Raw genomic sequence first — 21,175 nt, 5'->3', positions numbered from 1 at the left:
AGTCACGTGGTCAAGGGCACTGGAGTGGGCGGGGCTTGAACCCTGGATCTGTGTGAGCCTGGGGAGGTATTTCAGCTCTCCGTGCCTCTGCTTCCTCGTAAAAACACAGGGCTAAGCGCAGAGCCCACACGGAGGGAAGGGTGCAGTCACATGTGTAAAGTGCGTATTACAGCGCCCGGCATCCTGGGAGGGTACATACGGGCTGTTTGATTATTACTGGGTGCCAGGCACCGTGTAGAAGCTGCTCCCTGGCATCAGGCCAGGCCAACTCCACGCAACTTTAAAATGCATCCATTTCTAGGCCCTTCTAGCAACTCCCCAGGAAGGCGGCAGCTGCTGCCCTGGCCAAATGATCCTGCCTCCCTCAGTGCCCTCCTCCAGTGCAGGTCTTCCACCCGTGCAGGTCTTCCACCCTGGCCACGCCTCAGAGGTGTGCCAGCAGGGACCCTGCGCCCAACTTGTGCCCCTAAACCTGCCCTGGTGTTGGGATGCCCAGGTTCAAATCCTGAGCCTATGACTTACTAGCTGTGTGACCCAGAGCAAATTGCTTAACTTCCCCATACCTCAGTTTATCCATCTGTAAAGTGGGGGTGAGGACCATACATACTTCTGAAACTTGAGCTGAAGGATCAAATGAGTTAAGAATTCTGAACTGGTCCGAGCAGTGCCCAGCCTATGGCAGGGGCTCAGGGCTGCTCTGACGTGAATTTGGGGCTCTAGTCAGGCTTTCATTTTGAATTATTTTGGGCCCCAGGTTTGACCCAAGAGCAGAAGTTTGGGTTGGTCAACGGGCTGGGGATGGAAATTGGGCCCTGGAGGAGGCATTGGGAGACTCAGCATTGCTCCCAGCTCTTCCCTGGCTGCTGTGTGACCTTGGGCAGGTTACTTGCCCTCTCAGGACCCCTGTCCATTCCTTCACCTCCATAACGGGCATGTTAACAAGAACACGCTTCCAATAACCCTGGTTTCTGAGGGTTGTTACAAGGCTCAGGACAAAAGGCTTCACAAAAAGGCAAAGCTCTATTCCCATTGGTTCTTGGGGGGTCTTTACCTTTGCTGTCAAGCTGGTCATCCTTGCAGTCCACAGTGGAAGATATGGGACTGTCTCTGTCACAGTTCACAAGCAGGATGGCGCCCTGCCCATGAGGGCCCCAGGTCCAGGTCCTCTGTGGACACCCAGCAGAGATGGGACACACTTAGGATCCTGTGTATGTCCCTCCAACTCCTGGGAAAGCCCAGCCACCTTGCCCTAGCACCTCGATACCCTTGTGTGATTTACACATTTTGTTCCCACATCAGGTAATTTTTTGGTCCCAAGAGTGGATTTTTGCCTGCCCCAAAAGTCATAAACAAATTCCATTCATCCACTTAAAAAAAGGAGCCCAAGACAGTAAAATTGATTTCAACAGCTTTTAAAAACTGTTGGATTAGCAAACCAAACTGAGCTAAATATTTGTGTCTAGATTCAAATCTAAATAGCTCCTCTTCTGAGAACTCTTAATTACTCGTTCACCAAAGTGTGGGCACTGTTCTTAGCAGCTGGTTACTGTCTGCCCAAAGATGAAAGCAAATTGAGCAGCCCCTCCCAGCGGGAATCTAATAGTGATGACATCTTCTGTTTGTAGGAGAGCATTCTCCCCCAGGGAATGACTGCGTTTTGGGAGGGACCCAAGGATGAATTCCACTCCCAGAGCTATAATTCTTCCCCCCACTTTTGACTGACCCCACAAAGGGATCTTAATTTTTGACAGGTCATATCATCCTAAAGTGCACACCAGCATATGGGGAATTCCCTGGCGGTCCAGTTAGGACTCGGTGCTTTCACCACCCAGCCGGGGAACTAAGATCCAGCAAGCCACGCAGTGTGGCCAAAATAATAATCAATCAATCAATCAATCAAATCAAATCAAATAAAGTGCACACCAGCACAAAAATGTGCAGGCAGCTTTGGGGTTTCAGGGACACCCTGAGGTTTATCCACGCACCCCAGTTAAGACGATTCATCACCTGCATACCACACCACCCTATATTTCTGCAACATACATTCCCTTCCCCAACCTGGCTCCTTCCCTCCTCCACCCCCTGCTTCTTTTCTCTATTATTCACCCCATGTGAACCTCTCTCACTAGTCGCTAAAGTCTAGTATAGGGGATTTTTTTTTTTTTTTTTTTGGCTGCGCTTTGCGCTTGCGGGATCATATTTCCCAGACCAGGGATTGAACCCGTGCCCCATGCAGTGAAAGTGTGGAGTCCTAACCACTGGACCACCAGGGAATTCCCCATAATATAGGGGATTTTTGAGCCAGAGTTGAGACCTCCCTGCAAATTTTTTCTCTGCTGTGCATGAACTGGGTGAGGCTAGTTTCCAGTTTGTGGGACACACACATTCTCTGAACCCACAATCGTGAAAATCTAGCTTTGTAGGATAGATGGGACCTATGTAAACCAAAACGGTAATGGTATTCGTGATTTTAATTTTCTTTTTTTTTCCCTGTTCTTCTTAAATTTGTGTTTCTTTTACTATTAACATGGATACATGAGACAGACCGCTGTTCACCTCATCACCACCAGGGGGCGCGCTAGGAGAACCCAGTGGAGTTACGGGAGCATTTGGGGTGCCGGACAAGGTCGAGCCATACCTGGTCCTTCCTGCCTCCGGTGGACTTCATTTTGCCAGTGCGAGTGAAGTCCGCGCTCAAGGAGATTTCTGAAATCCCGGAGAGTAAGAGGAGAGGGTTAGCGAGGGTGCAAGGTAGGAGCACTCAGTCTGGTCCCAGATGGACAATCCTTTCCCCAGGAGACCTATCTGCACAAAGGCTTCTTTCTCACCGGTTCAGAGGAGACACAGGTTCTAAGACACCCCCATGTCTCCCAAGAAGAAGTCTGGCTGCAATTCTGACAGCAGAGCCGGGGCTTCTAACCACACGCATTCTCCTCTCATGGAGGACCTGCCACAGCTCTGATGCCAACCAGACCCTGCCTGTCTGGCCACCCCCAGGGGTCTCAGAAAGAGTTCCCGGCCACCCCAATGGATGTATGGTACGAAGTCCCTGCAAGGACACCTTGCCAGGCTCTCAAAGGCCTCTGGCCCCAACTCCAGCCCCCAGTGACTTTGGGGTAGGGGACACAGTGGTTATTCCAACCCCACCTAGCTCTTCGTTCTGTGTAGTGTGACTGCACTGGGGACGAACCACAGCCCCAAACATACCCTGCTCTGTCCAAATGGCATGGCTGAGAAAGTATATGTTCGCTTCTGAATCCTTCCCCTCTCATCAGAACGCATGACTATACGGTCATTCCAATGACATCGTGTAGCGACCTTGTGAGCTCACAGAATGAGATTGACCTAGACGACCTTTTAAACATATCCATAGCCATGTATCAATGTTGGGCCATAGAGCATAGCGCTTGGTGGCCAGAACTTCCTGGCTCCTTTGCTAACCAGCTGTGTAATCTTGGGCAAGTCCCTTTACCTCTTGTACCTCAGTTTCTTCATCTGTAAAATGTGGTAATAATAGTGCCAATTTCATTGGATTGTTGTAAGGTTTAAATGTAAAGGCTTGGCACCCTGCCTGGCATAGAGTAAGTGCTATATAATAATAACAACAACAATAATAATTATTATTATGAAAATGTGTATTAATGAAATAAATGAATGAAATTCATTAATGAAAAGAAACCTGAAGCTTTCACATGCTGTTCATATATTTAATGCATGTTTAAGTAGTAATAATAATATTATGATATTATTGCCCCAGATGAGGTCAAGTTAAAAATGTACTTTATTTAAAGAAGAATGCTAAATAAATATGAGTACAGGCAGATCACTGATGTGGCAAAAATGGTGAAGATGGGATGTAAATAATGGAATTTGGGGAACACTGGTCTATATTATTGTGTAAAACAGTCTTATCATCTACTTTTTCTCATAAATATTTGAGGTTTCAAAAAGGTATAGAGATTCATATGTTGAAAATCCACGTACCACTTCCTAAGCTGAGAAATAAAATTTTGAGATGTAATTGAAGCTTCCTGCAAACGCCCTCTCTCCCGAGCTCTATTCGGGGTTCACTGACTGGGGAAGGAATACTTATGAACTACCAGATGCATGACCGGCTAGAAATTATCCTTTTCTCTGCTCAGTCTAAAGTAAGCTTCAGGGTGTAGTTTCTCCTGGAGAGATGCCTTGCATGGGTGTGTGTGTGGAGGGAGAGGGGTGGTGCTCCAAGATCCCTGGCGTCACTTACCAACCCTGGTGACGTAGAGCAGGGCTTCAACTGGAGTGGTCTCAGGTCCATAGTATGAAATCTGAACCTATAGGACAGGAGCAAACCACTAATGATTTCCCTTAGTCATTCAACAAACACTAACTGGCCTGCTATGTGCCAGCTCAGAGCAGGGTGCTGAGGAGACAAGGAACAGGCGCCCAGCCTGTTAGGGACACCCCAACTGGTGGGAGTGGAAGGGGAGCAAAACACTCAAGTGACTATGATGTATAGAAGAGGGTCCTTTGGGAGACCAGGGAGGCAGGGGCTTCCTCTGCCTGCATGGTGTCAGGGAGGTACCCTTTGAGGTAGATCTTGGAAGGGCAGCGGGAGTTCAGCAGATGCAGATGTGGTGGAAGAGGCATTGGAGGGAGAGTGGCACCACCAACTCCCACTACCCAAGGTTACAAATCCAGGAAGAACCCATCTGATTGGCCCAGCCTGGCCAGAAGAGGGCAGAGTGTCAGGAACCACACTTCTAAGCAAGATGATGGAGGGGAGTTCCCCAAAGCAAAACCAAAGAGCTGCCACCAGAAGAAGGGGAGCTCCTGAGGGTCGCACTGAGGTGTCTCGACCTGTCCTGCAGATAATGGGAATCCAGGGAAATGTCACAGCCACTGTCACCTTGCATCTGGACCACGGCATCAGCCTCCTGACTGGTTGCCCTGCCCCCAGTCTGCTGCCTAGATCTAACTGACTCACTACACTGCAGCCAGTGGGTCTTTCTAACATACATATGTGGTCTTGTTACTCCTGGATGAAAGGTTTTCATTGGCTTCCTGTTGTCCTAAGAGAATGAGGTCTCTGATGCCAAACCCTCTAATACTGGCTCCCTCTCTCCCTCACCTTCCCTTCTACCTTCCTTTCTTTCCATACAGCTCTTCCTCAGCTTCCCCCAACACACATCTCACCCTCTCTTATCCAGAGTGTGCACACAGGCCACATCCTCTGTGTAGAGCTCTCGCTCCTCTTTTCCTCTCTTAAGCAGGTCACTGATACCATCCATCAGCTTGCCACTTCTCCCAGGAAGCTTTCTCTGATTGCACCCTTGCTGACCGGCTTTGATGCCCAAGGTCTGTATTCTTACAGCAGGCAACAACTCTGCCCCAGGAGGTATCCTGCTTGGCCTGTCCTGCTGGGAACAAGTGGTTGTTATCCCAGATCCCTGTGGGAATCCTGGAGGGTCCTGTTGAGTCCATCTATAGTCAATGCGGCTACAGTGGGTTGAATGGTGATTCCCCAAAAGATATGTCCACATCCTAATCCCTGGATCCTGTGAATCTGACCCTATTTGGAAAAAAAGATCTTTGCGGATGTAATCAAGGATCTTGAAATGAGATCATCCTGTATTATCCAGACAGGTCTTAAATCCAATGACAAGTGTCCTTATAAGAGTGAGGCAGAGGGAGATTTGACAGGTTGAGGAGGAGGTAATGGACCACGGAGGCAGAGATTGGAGCGATGCGGCCACAAGTCTAGGAATACCAGCAGCCACCAGAAGCTGGGAGAGAAAAAGAACTGATTCTCCCCAGAGCCTGCAGCGGGCTGGGGCTCTGGGTCGATTGAGTGGCTGACCTGTTATGACCTGCTGACCTCCTCCTACACATCCCAGCCCACGGCTGCCACACTCACCTTCCGGTCACCTGTGCTGTCGCTGGCAGCTGTCATCTTCAGGCTCACCTCCAGCCCAGGGTCCAGGGGCCACTTGGAGGAACCTGTGAGATTCTGCTTGGCTGGAGGGCGGTGGGCAACATCCACGACCACTCCTGGGGAAGCATTGATGCTAAAGGATGTGCAGTCCTTGGGGGCAAAGCTGTGGAAGAGACAGATGGGGAGGACAGGGGGACACGGTGAGGCAGTGCCTGGCCCACTACTGCTCTCCCCAGCCTTCTTCCTTTTCCCACCAGTGTGGACACCAGAAGGCAGCCAGACTGACCCTGACCATGGGAGTAAGTACTGGTAGGTTGTCAGGAGGTAGTGAGAAACAGAAAGAAAATCCCCTAACCTGAAGAGGTTACGTTTGAACTAGGAAAAGACACACACACACAGATGTATGCATAGAGCGATGTGTGCACCCAGAGGTTTATACTACACAAACATGCACACACAGTGTTGTGCATATATGAAGAATCACACGAACAGTACAAACAGTTCTCTGAAGGACCTTCCCCTTACAAAACAACTGGATCATGTTTAGAATATACTTTTCAAAGCATTGCTGAGATGTGAAAAGTAAGGGAAATTGCCAAGAATTCCCTTCTCTGCATACACACACACACACACACACACACACACACACACATCTCACTGTGGTTAAGAATACCAAAGACAAACAGATCTTAAAGGTATCCAGAAAGAAGAAAAGTCAGGTCACCTATAAAAGAATAATAATTATCAATAGATTGAAAGCAGACTTCACAACAGCAGTAATGAAATCCAGAAGAGAGATGAATAATATCTTCAAAGTATCTTGAAAAAATAACTATTAACTTAGAATTGTGTACATAAAAATTATATTTTAGGGCTTCCCTGGTGGCGCAGTGGTTGAGAATCTGCCTGCTAATGCAGGGGACACGGGTTCGCGCCCTGGTCTGGGAAGATCCCACATGCTGCGGAGCGACTAGGCCCATGAGCCACAACTACTGGGCCTGCGCGTCTGAAGCCTGTGCTCCGCAACAAGAGAGGCCGCGATAGTGAGAGGCCCACGCACCGCGATGAAGAGTGGCCCCCGCTTGCCGCAACTAGAGAAAGCCCTAGCACAGAAACGAAGACCCAACATAGCAATCAATCAATCAATAAATCAATAAATCTTTAAAAAAAATTATATTTTAATAAAAACAGTTTCAGATGAAGAAAAACTGATATTTTAAAACCAACACACTTTCACTAAAGCAACTTCTAAAGACATACTTTAAGAAGAAGATACCTAATGTCAGAAGCATCTGGATGCAAGAAAAAATGGTGAACAAATAACATGGTAAATATTTTGGTAAATCTAAAAAATATTGTCTGTATAAAAAAAGTTTATAAAAATATCAAAATTGTGAGATTAAAAAAAGAGCAGAATGTAAACTGGGAGAGGTAATGAGAGTTAAAGTGTTATGAGGTCTTCAATTGAAGAGGGAATTAAGATAGTGTTTAATTCTAGATTTTATAGAGTTAAAAATTTATTATTAAAAGGTAAAAGTATTGACCAAAAGAATAGAAATGGAGTTCATAAATTTTTATACATGGAGAAAATGCAATAATTTTTAAAAAGAATGGATAATTCCATACAAAAAGGCAATTACATAGAAAAAGGCAACATAGAAAAAAATAGACAACTAAAAACTAAAAAGCAAATGGTAAAAACAAACTCAAATATATAAATAATCAAAATAAATATAAATAATGTTACTAGTTAAAAGAGAGTTTTGGACTAGATAAAGAAAAAAATCCAGCTCCATGCTATTTATAAGAGATGAACCTAAAATACAAGGATCCAGGAAAGATGAAGTTTTAAAAAAAAAAAAGGAACATACATTAAGCCAATATTAGCCAGAAGAGAGCTGGGATGGATACATTAATATCAGACAAAATTAATTTTTAGACAAAAACCACACTATTAGCATATAATTTACATTAGGAAGAAATACTGTAAAGTACCTAGGATAAACCTAACAAAAGATGTGTAAGGCTTTTATGGAGAAAAATGATCAAACCTTATTGAAATCAATTAGAGAAGACCCAAATTAAAAGAAAGAAATACCATGAACATGGTTAGGAAGGCTTAATATCATCATGGTATGAATTCTCTCCAAATGGATTCATGTGGTCAGAGAAATTCTGGGGTTTTACTTGAACTTGACAAGTTGATTCCAAGGTTTACTTGGAAAACCAAGAGGCTAAGATAGTCAAAGTACCTTGTAAGAAAAAGAAGCAAAAGGTGAGGGACTTGCTCTACCAGGTATGACTTACTGTAAAGTAATGGATTGCGTTGTAATGGCTTAGGTAAAGACAATGACAGATGCAACTTAAGAGAGATTCTACTTGATCTATGACAGAGATGGTCTTGCAAATAACTGGGGAAAGTGAAGATTGTGCAATAAATGGTGCTGGGACAATTGCTTATCCATATGGAAAATGATTACATTGAATAAATAATTAAATTGATCCCATCCTCACATCATATACTAAAGACTTAAGAAAGACAGAATTTTGCATCTTTTTAAAAAAAATAGCTCATTTTCTAGAGAACTTTTAGGTTCACAGCAAAATTGACAGGAAGGTACAGAGATTTCCCATATGTCTCCTGCCCCAACTCATGCATAGTCTCCCCTATTATCAACATCTTCCCCCAGAGTGCTACATTCATTAGAGTTGATGACCCTACATTGACACATAATTATCACCCAAAGTCCACAGTCTACATTAGGGTTCCCTCTTGGTGTTTTACATTCTGTGGATTTGGACAAATGTGTAATGACATATATCCACCATTATAGTACCATATCGAGTAGTTTCACTGCCATAAAAATCCTCTGTGCCACGTCTAAAGACAAGTTGGCTATATCTATGCGTGGCCATTTCTGGTCTCTATTCTATTCCATTGTTTCATTTCTCTATTCCTTTGCTAATACCACATTGTCTTGATTACTGTAGCTTTACAGTTAAGTCTTTTTCTAAAAATAATTTTTATTAGGGTATAGTTGATTTACTTTATAGTAAGTCTTGAAGTCAGGTAGTGTCAGCCCTCCAACTTTATTCTTCTTCAATATTCTGTTGGCTATTCTGGGTTTTTTTTTGTTTGTTTTGTTTTGTTTTCTTTGTTTTGTGTCTCCATATAAACTTTAGAATCAGCTTGTTGATATCCACAAAATAACTTGATGGGATTTTGATTGGGATTGCACTGAATCTACAGATCAAGTTAGGAAGAACTGACAATATTGACTTTTCCTACCCATGAACATGAAATATCTCTCCATTTTTTTACTTCTTCTTTAATATCTTTCATCAGAATTTTGAAGTTTTTCTTGTACAGACTTTATACATACTTTGTTAGATTTATACCTAAGTAGCTAATTTGGGAGGGGTCAAGTGTAAATGGCATTGTGTTTTTAATTTCAAATTCCATTTGTTCATTGCTGGTATACAGGAAAGCAATTGACTTGTGTCCTGCAACATTGCTATAATTGCTTATTAGTTCCAGAAGTTTTTTTTGTCAGTTCTTTGGGTTTTTCTACATAGATGATCATGTCATCGGTGAACAAAAAAAGTTTATTTCTTCTCAGTAGGTATCCCTTTTATTTCCTTTTCTAGTTTTAACGATTAGCTAGGACTTTCCATATTGTGTTGAAAAACAGTGGGGAGAGGGAGCACATTTGCCTTGTTCTTGACTTTAGTGGAAAACTTCAAGTTTCTCACCATTAAGTGTGATGTGAGCTGTAAGTCTTTTGTAGATATTCTTTATCAAGTTGAAGAAGATCTCCTCTATGCTTAGTTTACTGAGACTTTTTATCATGAATGAGCATTTGTATCTTTCAAAAGATGTTGGAGACATCTTGATGACCTTACTTAAATAAGACACAAAATCCATAAACAAGAAAGACAAGATTGATAAAATTCAACTAGATGAAAATAAATAACTTCTGTTCATCAAAAGACTCTATACAGTGAAAAGGCAAGCATAATCTGAGAAGAAGATATTCACAGCATAAAACCTACAAAGGCTTAGCATCCATAATATTTAAAGAACTTAGGCTACTCAACATGAAAAAGACAAACAACTCAATAGAAAAAAATAAAAGGGCAAAAGATACAAACAGGCATTCACAGAAATTGTAACGCAAGTGGATAATAAACATATAAAGAGGTGCTCCACATCACTAATAAGTAAGAAAATGAAATATTAAAGCCTTGAGACAGGGTTTTACACCTATTTGATTGGTGAAAAACAACATCATAGACTATATGGTTCAAAGGCAACTTTAACACACCACTCATGGGAGTGTCAAGTTAAGCATTTTGTAAAAGAACTTGCTGTTATCTTGTAAAGTCAAACATTAGCCCACCCCAAACCCAGCAATCCCACTCTTGGAGAATCTTTTGCACACGTACACCAGGAGACACGTTCAAGGATGTTCAGAGCAGCCCTTTCTGTGACAGCGAAATCCCCACAGACAGTGAAATCCCCACAGACAGAAGGGCTAATAAATTGGAGCAGATTCAAACCGTAGTGGAAACAACTTAGAGAGGCAGCCCTCACTCCATCATGTCACAAGACATGGATTTTATGATTACACTTTTCATTTTTATTTTTGTAATAAAGTTCTTTGTCTCCATATCAAAAGCTGTAGGTATTCCTTATAGAGAATTAGGAAAATACAGGAAAAGTACGTGGCAGGCAGGCTTCTGAGATGTCTCCGATAATCCCCACCCCGGGTGTTCATGCCCTTGTGTAACTCCCTCCCCTTGAGTGTAGGAAGTCTCCCCAGAGACTTCCTTTCAACCAACAGAAAATAGCAAAACTGATGGGCTGTTAGAAAAGACCTCTTCCTCTGTCTCTCTTTTTCTTTCTCTCTCCTCTCTCCCTCTCTCTCCCCCGCACTCTCTCCCTCTCTCTCCCCCGCACTCTCTCCCTCTCCTTCTCCTTCGCTCACCTTGATGAAGCCAGCTGCCACGCTGTGAGCTATGGAGAGGCCCACATGGCACGGAACTGGGGGAGGCTTCCTGCCAACCACGTGAAGGGAACTGAGGCCCTCAGTCCACAAGCCCACGAGGAGCGCAATCCTGCAAGAGCCACATGACTGAGCTTGGACACAGGGCTGCCCTGGTCAAGTCTCAACATGACTTTAGCCCCGCTAACACCTTGATTGCAGCCTTTGAGCCCCCAAGGCAGAGGGCCCAACTAAGCTACACTGGATCCTGACCCACAGAAACTGTGAGATCATAAACGCTATTGTTTTGAGCCAGCACGTTTTGGGGCAATTTGTTACATGGTGATAGATAACTAATACAGGATCAGTCCTTGACAAAGATACCATTCCACTTCTGCTAAACTCTAACAGCAGGTGTCCCTGTGTGTCCCCTGGTGCAGGCACTGACTTTCCTACCTGCCCCCACCTGCTCCCAGCACAATAGTGGCCGGAGAGCAGGATGGCTGGGTTGTCGTCCCTGGGAGGCACTGACTGTCTGGGTCGGGGAGACAGCCAGGGTCAATGTGGACGAAGTATACAAACTATGCCTGCCACCACATCGAATAGCCCAGGGGCCAGTCTGTCTACACCAGCTGGCTAGGGCACATGTCTGTGGATGTGGTGTCTGCAGCCGGCTGGGGCTCTTTGTGACCAGACACTTGCCTGCAGACTAGCGGGGACGCAGGGGCTCAGCTGCCCATGGGAAACCTCTCCCAGGCCAGCCCGGGAACAGCAGGCAGTCTCAAAGGGCTGGAGATTGGCGATGGGCTTGGGCCACTTCTGACAGGCTGTGTGACCTTGGCCTAGGCACTGACCCTCTCTGGTCTCAGTTTCTTCCTCTGTAAAATGGGAATAATGTTTACTACGATGATGCTTTCTACGATGTTGTGCAGATTGAAGGGACCACGTGTGGTGCTCGCCCCTCTTCAGTAGCTAGGTAATAATATCAGAAATGAAGGGACATGATAGTAACAGTAATAATAAAGAATGCGTGGCCCTTGCTGGAGGAGAGTTCACATCCAAGGGATGGTACAGCAGAACCAGTGCCCCTCTGCTCAAGTGCCTCAGTTGACCTTACACCTCCCTGGCCAAACCAAAACTTAAGAAAGGCCCTGGGTTTCTCTGCCAAAGCCTGGAGGCTCCTTCTCTGCTCCATGCGCAGCTGTTTGCCTTTATGCTCACAAAGCCGAGGTGGGAAGCCGGGCGTCCCCAGCTGCCCAGGTGCTGCGGCAGGAGGATGGGGATGGGAGAGGGACACGCCATGTGTCTGTTACAACAGGAGAACGAACAAGCAGCTCAAAGAACAATGGGGAGACAGAGACCTGGAGACAGAGACAGTGGGGGACAAAGCAGGATGCAGGACCTGCCCGCGGGGCGGTTCCCCTCGGCTCGCTCTGCCCGGCATGGCTTCCGCTCCAGAACCAAGAGAAGGGCGCGGACAGATGGGTCTGCCACCTGCTGGGGCTCTACAGCCATTCTCTCTGCCAGATGGGAAACCGAGGCTCAGAGAGGTGAGGCCCTGCTGGGAAGTGGCACCACTGGGATTTGATTTAGGATGCGTGTTCTTTCCTTTGGCTGTTTTCCAGACCCTCTCAGGTCCTAAACAAGGGACTTTCATAAACACACAAGGGTTTTTATTGTGTTGGGGGCTGGGGGACCCGTGTGCGCTATTATAAGATAAACCAGAGCTGAATCTTCTAGTAACTTCCAATAGCCTCATAGAGGCAGCACCAAGAACTTGAGCCCCAGACAAATGACATCATTCCTTCAGCTCCTGCATCTAACATTTCCTTACAACGATCACCAGCTGGACAGCAGCGTCTGCAACACTCTCACGTGCAACAGCACATGCAATCCTTACAGAAAAGGGGGACCACTCTGCCAGACTCTTGGCATGCATTTTATAATTTAATCCTCACTGCAACTCAGCAGGGTGGGTGTTAATTTCCCCATTTTACAGATGAGTAAACTGAGGCTCAGAGACACTAACAATCTTTTAATTTCCCCATTTTACAGATGAGTAAACTGAGGCTCAGAGACACTAACAATCTTGCCCTGCTCCCCACTGTCACACTGAGTGGTTTCCTCACCCCAGTGATTGCAGCTCCAGAATGCCCACGGTCCTCCGTGGTTGCCACCTCCTGGACCCCCCACTCCCACCCTCACCCCTCCGTCCTGGGAGCCCCTGAATCCTGCAGTTTCTGACCCCCATGTGTCAAGCCCCAGCAATGATGCTCACCTCAGGCATAAAATTACCTGGATGTCCACTTCAGGGGAAGTAGGGGACACTCCGATGACCCTCCTCAGTCCCTGCGGTCCTCGGTGCCACGGAGCTCAGACTGGGGAGCTATCCACACAGCCTCTGGCTCAGTGCAGGGCACCCAGGAGCGGCCCCTCACAGGATGGCTGGTCCCCTTGCCCTGCTCCGGGGGCCTCTGTTCTGACTCCCACCAACTCCGCTACTTACTAATCATGTGACTTCAGGCAAGCCACGCCCCTTCTTGGTCCGTTTCCTTGTCTGTAAAATGGGTTCATTGAGTCCTGCCCCACCTGCCTCATGGAACTCCCTGGATAGGATAATTCAGACACATGGATGGTAAAGATGTGGGGGTGATGGAGGGAGCCTGTCCCCGGGTGTCGGGCAGCTCTGACACCTGAATTCTAGCCCTCCCACTGATCAGCTATGTGGTTCCAGGACAGTTACTCTGAACCTTGGTGGCCCCACCTGTGAAGTGGGGATCAGACCCTGCCTCTCAGGGCTGTTGTCGGGGCTGGGGGAGGTCACGGCTGCCCCATGCTGGGTGCATGGTCAGTGCTCCTTAAAGGGCCAGTTTCCCAAAGTATCGCTCCCGACATGGAGTGGGGACCTGCCACCCACACGACAAGGCCTGGTTCCCATCACCCCTTTAGGGGGCATCCCCTGTGCCCTGTGTCGAGGGACACCCGACTTCTCCCACTTTTTAAATCCCCCCCTGCCCTGGGGCCAGAACACTGCCTCCAGCTGGGTCTTGGTCTCAAACTTAATGGGCAGAGAGAGGAGAGGAAGCGGAGGCATCCTGCCTCTGAGAAGTGAATGGGGTCAGGAAGAGAGTGGCTTAGGGGAAGGTGAGGCCCCTGGGCAAAGGGGTCTCCCCAGGCAGCGGCTTCCCTCCCCCATCTCTGCTTTCTCTCCCTCATTCAGAGTATCAGAGACCACGAGTCAACCCTCAGCCTACAGATGGGGAAACTGAGGCCCGACACAGAAGAACTAGGACAACTCCTCCCTTCACAAGGGGTCCTGGGAAGCAAGAGAAGGAGCAAAGGCTGGCTCCTGTTCAACACTAGGAGGAAGGTGCTATGATTATCCCCATTTTACAGTTGGGGCAACTGAGGCCCAGAGCGGTGATGTGACTCACCAGCAGACTCACAGTTTGTGTTTGTAAGTTGCAGAGCTGGCTGGCTCCAGGGCCAGGTGCTTACCCACTGTGCTACCCTGCACTCTGGATAAAGAGAGGGCACTGGGCCCTTGTGGAGTGAGATCACTGCCTCCCCATCACTCCCTCAGACCAAGGGACCTGCTTACGTGACTGTCATTGAGGTCGTTGCTGGGAGAGTTCATGACCACGACGATCTGCAACCCCGCATCAAAGCACCACCACCTGGTGTCTGCATGCTCCCAGTCCCTCTCCACTCCAGGAGAGATGTAGATGTCCACGCCGGGGGTTCCGTAGACCTCAAACATCTCTGTTCCCTCAGGTACTGACCTGGGAAGAACAGGGAGCCACAGGAAGTGCTAGAGGGCAGCCCTTGTTCAGATGCTTGAGCTCTGGCTCAAACTCTTGCTTCCTCCAGGAAGCCTTCCCTGACTACCCCAGGCCTCTCAGATTCTCACAGCAAGCTCCTGGAAGTCAAGCCTGGACCTCACACACAGATAAACATTCTCACATTCTAAGGTTCTGTGTTCATTAACATTTCCCTTGTGAGTTCTCCAGGCATGAATTGTAGGGTTAAAAATTCCACGCTGTTCTGTGGCCCTGGGACCTCATTTCCCCCACTCCAGCTAGTCTGGGAGTCCTGTTTGAAATCAGTCTGTTCATCCTCTGATTGTCTGTGGGGTGCCTACTGTGCACGCTGGCACTGCTGGGCTGAGGAAGATACGCCCACTGCCCCCGAGCCTTCAGTCTGGCTAGGGAGCTGAGGACAGCACTGCCCAGGGCAGCCAGATGGGATTCAGGGTGACGGGGTCAGGGGTCAGTGGGATCCCATGTAGGGAGAGACCACTGTGGGCCAGAGGAACCAGAAGGCTTCCTGGAGGAAGCAGCACACACATCCAGCTGGGGGATAACAGTAGCTGACTTTGGTTGAGCCCTTGCTATGTGCCAGCCCTATTTGAGTTTCTTTATGTGCCTTATGTCATGTAATCCACTCAAAAACCCCAGGAGGTAACGACTATTATTGTCTCCCGTTTTACAGGTGGGAAACTGAGGTTAAAGTAAACTGTCAAAGGTCATGGAGCTAGTTAGTGGCAGGACTGGGGTCCAAACCCAGGCCTTCTGGTTCCTGAGTCCACATTCTTACCCAAGAGTAATAACAACAGTAATCATAACCCCCAGGGCTCCCATCCCCTGAACATTTACCATGGCAGGCTTAGCTAAGACTTTCCAAATATCAGCTCATCTAATCCTCAGCACAGCCCCAGGAGGAGGGGATCATTACTCCCGCTTAACGTGGGGAAACTGAGGCTCAGGATGGGCAAGAGGCTTCCCCAAGCTTGCACAGCTGGCCACAACCACTACCCAGGCCCTTTCCCTTCCCTGCCTCCACGTGGAAGAAAGCAGACCTCCTCCAAAGCACCCTCTTCACTCCTCTGCCAGCATGAGTCTGACACTTCTCAACATGCCTTTCCTCTAAAAAAAGAGAAATAAATGAAGCCTAACTGTACTCCACCAGGTGGGTCCCACTCCAGGGCTTGGCCCTGCCAGGTATCTTCACCAGGTGGGAGGGGCTGACACACCTGTGTCTCATTCCAAGCAGGGCTGCCAGATTTAATAAAATACGGAACACCCAGTCGAACTTGAATTTTAGATAAACAACAAACAATTGTTTTAGTATAAGTATGTCCCATGAAATATCTGGGACATACTTACACTAAAAAATTATTCATTGTTCATCTGGATTTCAAATTTAACTAGGCATCCTGGATTTTATCTGGCAACCCTACTCCCAAAGCTGTAATTTCCAGGGCTCTGTCCTATTGTGCCCTGGATGTGTGAGAATCTAGATAGAGAGACATGGGGATACAGAGACAGCGACAAAGGGACATGAAAAGATATGGAGAGACAGAGACTCATGGAGATAGACCCGGGTACAAAGGGCCCCCGGTATCCTCCCGCCAAACACAAGCTAGAGCGGAGCGCCTTGGATGGTCCTTCTGGTATGAAGCCCACCCAGTTCCCAGGCCCCAGCCTCTGGTTTGGGGTATCTCAGCCCAGCTCCCCTGCACCTCCCTGGCCCAGGCCTTGTATGAGGCACCAGGGGACCCCTGATGAAGACAGAAGTGCCCCTGCCCAGGAGGGGCCCAAAGAAGCCGAGAGCTTGGTAGTGCCAGGACCAAGGTCAAGAGTCAGGTTCTAGACTGGGCTGGGTTGCCCATCAGCCAGGTGACCTTGAACAAATCACCTAGCCTCCCGGGGCCCTGTTACCTCACCTGTAAAGTGGGATAATGACACCTACTGGGCCAACCTCACAGGCAATTGTGAGGCTCAAGCACGATAATAGATGGGGAATTCTTGGAAAACCACCGTCCCAGGACTGGGGAAGGGGTTACGAGGGTAAATTAGGGCACAGGAAATGGGTGGATGGGAGCAGGTTGAGAGGGTGTACTGGGGTGTCTGGGGAAGGCTTCCCAGAGGAAGGCAGGTAAACCGAGGACAAGGAAGAGACACATCTAAGGGGAAGGGGTTTCCACTGCAGAGCCTTAGGAGGTCAAGTGCAAACTCAGGCTGCAACGAGCTCACTTTCATTTCACCCCTATGTAATGGGAAGCCAGCGACGGTTCCTGATCAGGAGGGGCAACCCAGTGGAACCACGGCGAGGTGGTTAAGCCTGTGGGCTCTGGGGCCAGGAAGCCTGGGTTCAAATCCCAGCCCCACCACTCACTAGCTGTGTGACCTTGAGGGAGTGACTTGGCCTCCCTGTGACTCAGTGTCTACATCTATAAAGTGGGGTGATGAGAAGACGAAAGGAGTGTGAGTAAACACTGGGGATGAGTAAAATTTGGAGGCACCTGAACCCATGCCCTCATTTCACGGCTGGGGAAACTGAGGCCCAGAAGAGGAGAGACTAGAAGACAGGGCCCTAGACTCCCAGTCTAGCGCTCATGCTCCATCATGCAGCCGTGTGTTAGGAAGATCAAAGGGGAGGCTTCTAGGAGGAGAGCCTGCGTCAGGTACAGGAGGATCTGGATTCCCCATTTCCTGGAGGACAGGGAAAGCGGCCAGAGGCTCACGTGGATGAAGTTCTTCCTCCAGCCAGGCCCCCCCGAGTGCAGCATGCTGCTCTAGACAGCATCCCCAGCCCAGTCCTGGGGGCACTTGTGGCTGGGGGCCTCGTCATCCCCCAACAAGTGGGGCAGTCCAAGACCCTCCCCAGCACAGAGACCTTCTAGCCAGCCCAAGGGCCCAACTGATCCAGTGGTACAGCCAGCCTAGGAGCTGGTGCACAGTGGGGAAAACACGATGGGATGACCAACAGTTCTGGTTTGCCAGGGACTGAGGCATTTCCTGGGGTGCAGGACATTCCATGCTAAAACCTAGAAAGTCTTGGGCAAACTGGGACAGCTGGTCACCCTCACAGTGGTCAACTTCAGATCTAGCTATTGAAAATGCAGATTCCAGAACCATAAGTTCTGCAGTCAGAGCTCAGGAACCTGCATTTTAAACCACACTGATGCCCAGTGAAGTCTGAGGACCATGGCTAAGGATGGACTGTCTCAGAAACAGTGGACCCTGGTCCCCCGGGAGTGTGGGAGTGACTCAGTGCGAGCTCACATCCTCCTGGGAATCAAGACAGGTCAGGTCTTCCTTTAGAGTCGTGCCACCCCTTCAATGGTGAGGATGATGGTGGCGACAAGGGTGATGAAGACGGCTCTCCTAGTCATAGGACGTCAGTACTATTTCCCCCACTTTACAGATAAGAAAACGGAGGCCCAGAGATGACAGGTGACTTGCTCAAAGTCACACAGCTGGTGAGTGACAGAGCCAGGACTCACAGCCAGTTCTGTCCCCACTTCCTTGCTAACCAAAACCCACCCTCTCCCTTCAAGGGCTCAGGGCCTCCACCTCTGGGAAAACAAAATCAGACATTTCAGAGCCGGGAAATTGATAGTAAAGGTCTTTGTGGCTGAAAACAGGAAAGTTGACAAGATGACCACCAAGGTCCCCAGCAAGTTGGCCCACAGGAGCCGAGGAGACCAAGGCCCAAACAGCTCAGGTTCTGGGTACCAGCTGCCCCTCCCTCTTCAGAGAGGCTCCCAGATCCCCGACTGCACTGGCCTCGCCAACAGAACACAATTCAGGAAGTCACTGCCCCTCCTTAATTCTACGTCTTCCTGCCCCTGGAAAATGGCAGTCACACAAACACTTTTTACAAAGTCCAAATAGTTAAGAGAGTTAAAGGTGCGTCTGCCTCCCAGAGCCCAGCTCTCTGCACAGGCAGGTTGGGGCTTTACATCAAACAAAATCTGGTAGAGACAGAAGGGGAGCTGCTTTGTCAAATCAGGGAGGAAACTCAGAGGCCTCCACGAGCAGAGCTTGAAATCCACTCTTCTACGCCAACCTCCTCAGAGTACATATGGGGAAACTGAGGCCCAGGAAGGAGCAGAAAGTTACTCAAGGTGACATAGCAAAGGGTGAAAGAACTAGGGCCAAAACTCAGGGTTCCTGGCCCCCAGGTGCCCCAAGCCTTTTCTTTCTATTAGACCACCTCTGCTGAGCAAGGGGTGAGTTGTTTGCCCTTCCAGCTAGGGCAGCGGTTCTCAACCCCGGCTGCACATCCAGCATGTGGCTCAGCACACCTGTGTATTACACTTCCTTACCCTCCTCCCTAAGAATCCCTATTCAGGAAAGCAAAACCCCCTTACCAAGTCTGGGCCATCTCCAACTCAATGGAAGGAAGGAAGACAGGGTTTAATCCACTAGTGATTAGAGAGCCCCAATGGTCTTGCTCATCCTGCAAGGCTCTGGTTGGTGCCCTTTCTCCAGGAAGCCTGCCCTGACTGCTCAGCCTGTGTTAATTTCTCTTTCTCATTTCCTCCTTCTCCCAGTATGGCTCAGAGTTTGTTCCCCAGCCATCTTGTGGATGGCAGGTTTGGGGACGCTTGAGGCTGTCTAGAGATCCAGGAAGGATACTTAAAATGATGATGATGGTTATAATGGTAGCAGTTACTATAATTGAATGTTCACATGCCAGCCATCGCCTACGTGCGCTGCATGCACAATCTCATTCAATCGTCCCAATGGCCCTTTGAAGTGTCAATCGTCCCAATAGCCCTTTGAAGTGAAGGCCAAAGTGCTCGGGCTGCATCCTGGCTCTGCCTCTCCTCACTGGTTGTGTGACATGGGGCAAGTGACTTAGCCTCTATGTGCCTCAGTTTCCTCATCTCTGCAATGGGGATGAAGACAGTACCCATCTCACAGAATGGTTGTGAGCATTAGTTAACATATGTAAAGCCTTTAGGGCAGTGACTGGTATGGAGCAGCCTCTAAGTATCATTGCTGACATTATTATGACCTTCATTCTATAGATGAAGAAAGAGCAACTTGAGAGGTTAAGTGACTTTCCCAAGGTCAGACTTGAGAGGTTAAGTGACTTTCCCAAGGTCAGAGAGCTGCTAGGTCGCAGAGCCAGGACTGAGCCACCACGCCTAGTGCCCTTTCTCTTGTTGGCCCACAGTCTGAGCACCAAGGATTACTAAATCACTGTATCTCCGAGCCGGAAGGGACTTTAGAATTAGTCCAGTCCCGCTCCCCTTGCAAAACAGGAATCCTTTCCACAGCACCCCTGCAAGGCGGTCCAGCCTCTACTAGAACTGCAGGACAGGTTCTCAGAGGGCAGGGACCACGCCTGCTTGTTCACCATTGTGTCCCCATGCCTGGCACGCACTAGACCCCCCAAAAATACTTGAAATGCTTGACGAATGTGTGAAAGAACAAACTAGGAGCTCTCCCCCATCCCCAGTGTGGTCTGGTCATTGGAGGCCCAAGAGTCCCCCGTGTGAGGGTGCCAGAGGCTCCACCCCCCACCCTGTGACTGTCCCACCCACAGCTCCTTTGCAAACCCCAAAGTGGCCCATCTATCCACAACACCCCAAGATACTGCTGCCTTTGCCTCTCATGGCCCAAATCCTTCCTCCATCCTCTAGGAAGGTCTGCAGGGAAGGAACCAGCCCCCAGTTTCCTGGGGCAGGTCAAACTAGAGACACATCTGCCCCATGGGCGCGAGGAAGCCAGGGCACGAGGCAGCCATGGGCACACAGCACTGGAGGAGGCGGTGGTGCCAGCCGGCATGGGTACACCTCCTCCTTCATCACCCCTCTGTGGCTGCCCCCTGCTTCAGGATCAGCTGAATCCCCTTCCCACTCCTCACTGCCCACCCACCCTCAACTGGGCTTTAGCTCCTCCTACTAGCTTGGAGGGCTTGTTCCAGACTTGGTTCCCTCCCATGACCAGCTCCTCACCCCCTGTCATCTAATGCCCTGGGACCAACCCCATCTCTGCTTCTAAGTTCACTCCAGTTTTTAAAGTCTTAGTCTGAGACACTGGTTCTCAGCTGGGGGTGATTTTCCCTCCAGGGCACACTTGGCAACATCTGGAGATGTTTTTGGTTGTCATAAGTCGGGGGTGTGCTACCGGCATCTAGTGAGTAGAAGCCTCTCTACCCCCATTCAGTCTCCCACACTTAACACCCCCTAGCGGGGGTTCTTTAAGAAGCCTGGCTGAGAAAGACGAGGACCCAAGCTTCCACGATTGGCAGCTATGCGAAGGCCAAGACTCAGGAGAGGGCAGCCAAGTCAGGCCTGAGCCTTGAGGAAGCCCCACACAGCTCGCAGGGAGAGCCCAAGAGGTCAGCACCAGGGGCCTGCAAACCCCCAGGCTTCTGGCTCTTACCCATAAGTGTCCACGAGGGTCTCCACGCCAGCCACACACACGGCACTGGTGGGATGCCCCAGGGACACTCGCACGATCCTCTGCAGAGACAT

At 48.8% G+C, this 21,175-nt stretch overlaps 1 protein-coding gene across 1 annotated transcript in view; it reads right to left on the bottom strand.

Moving 5' to 3' along the window:
- The window catches only part of PADI4 (peptidyl arginine deiminase 4), a 38,341-nt gene extending 17,166 nt beyond the window's left edge, over positions 1-21,175 (bottom strand). Inside the window, 8 exon segments of the mRNA XM_059899616.1 lie at positions 1,052-1,166; positions 2,639-2,706; positions 4,247-4,313; positions 5,897-6,077; positions 11,366-11,434; positions 12,121-12,260; positions 14,501-14,681; positions 21,084-21,175. Of these exon segments, the coding sequence (XP_059755599.1) occupies positions 1,052-1,166; positions 2,639-2,706; positions 4,247-4,313; positions 5,897-6,077; positions 11,366-11,434; positions 12,121-12,260; positions 14,501-14,681; positions 21,084-21,175 (913 nt within the window).

Source organism: Balaenoptera ricei, chromosome 1, assembly GCF_028023285.1.
Source record: "Balaenoptera ricei isolate mBalRic1 chromosome 1, mBalRic1.hap2, whole genome shotgun sequence".
NCBI lineage: Eukaryota > Metazoa > Chordata > Mammalia > Artiodactyla > Balaenopteridae > Balaenoptera > Balaenoptera ricei.
Note: the sequence above shows the minus strand (reverse complement) of the source record. Positions and strands in the feature narration are given on the sequence as shown.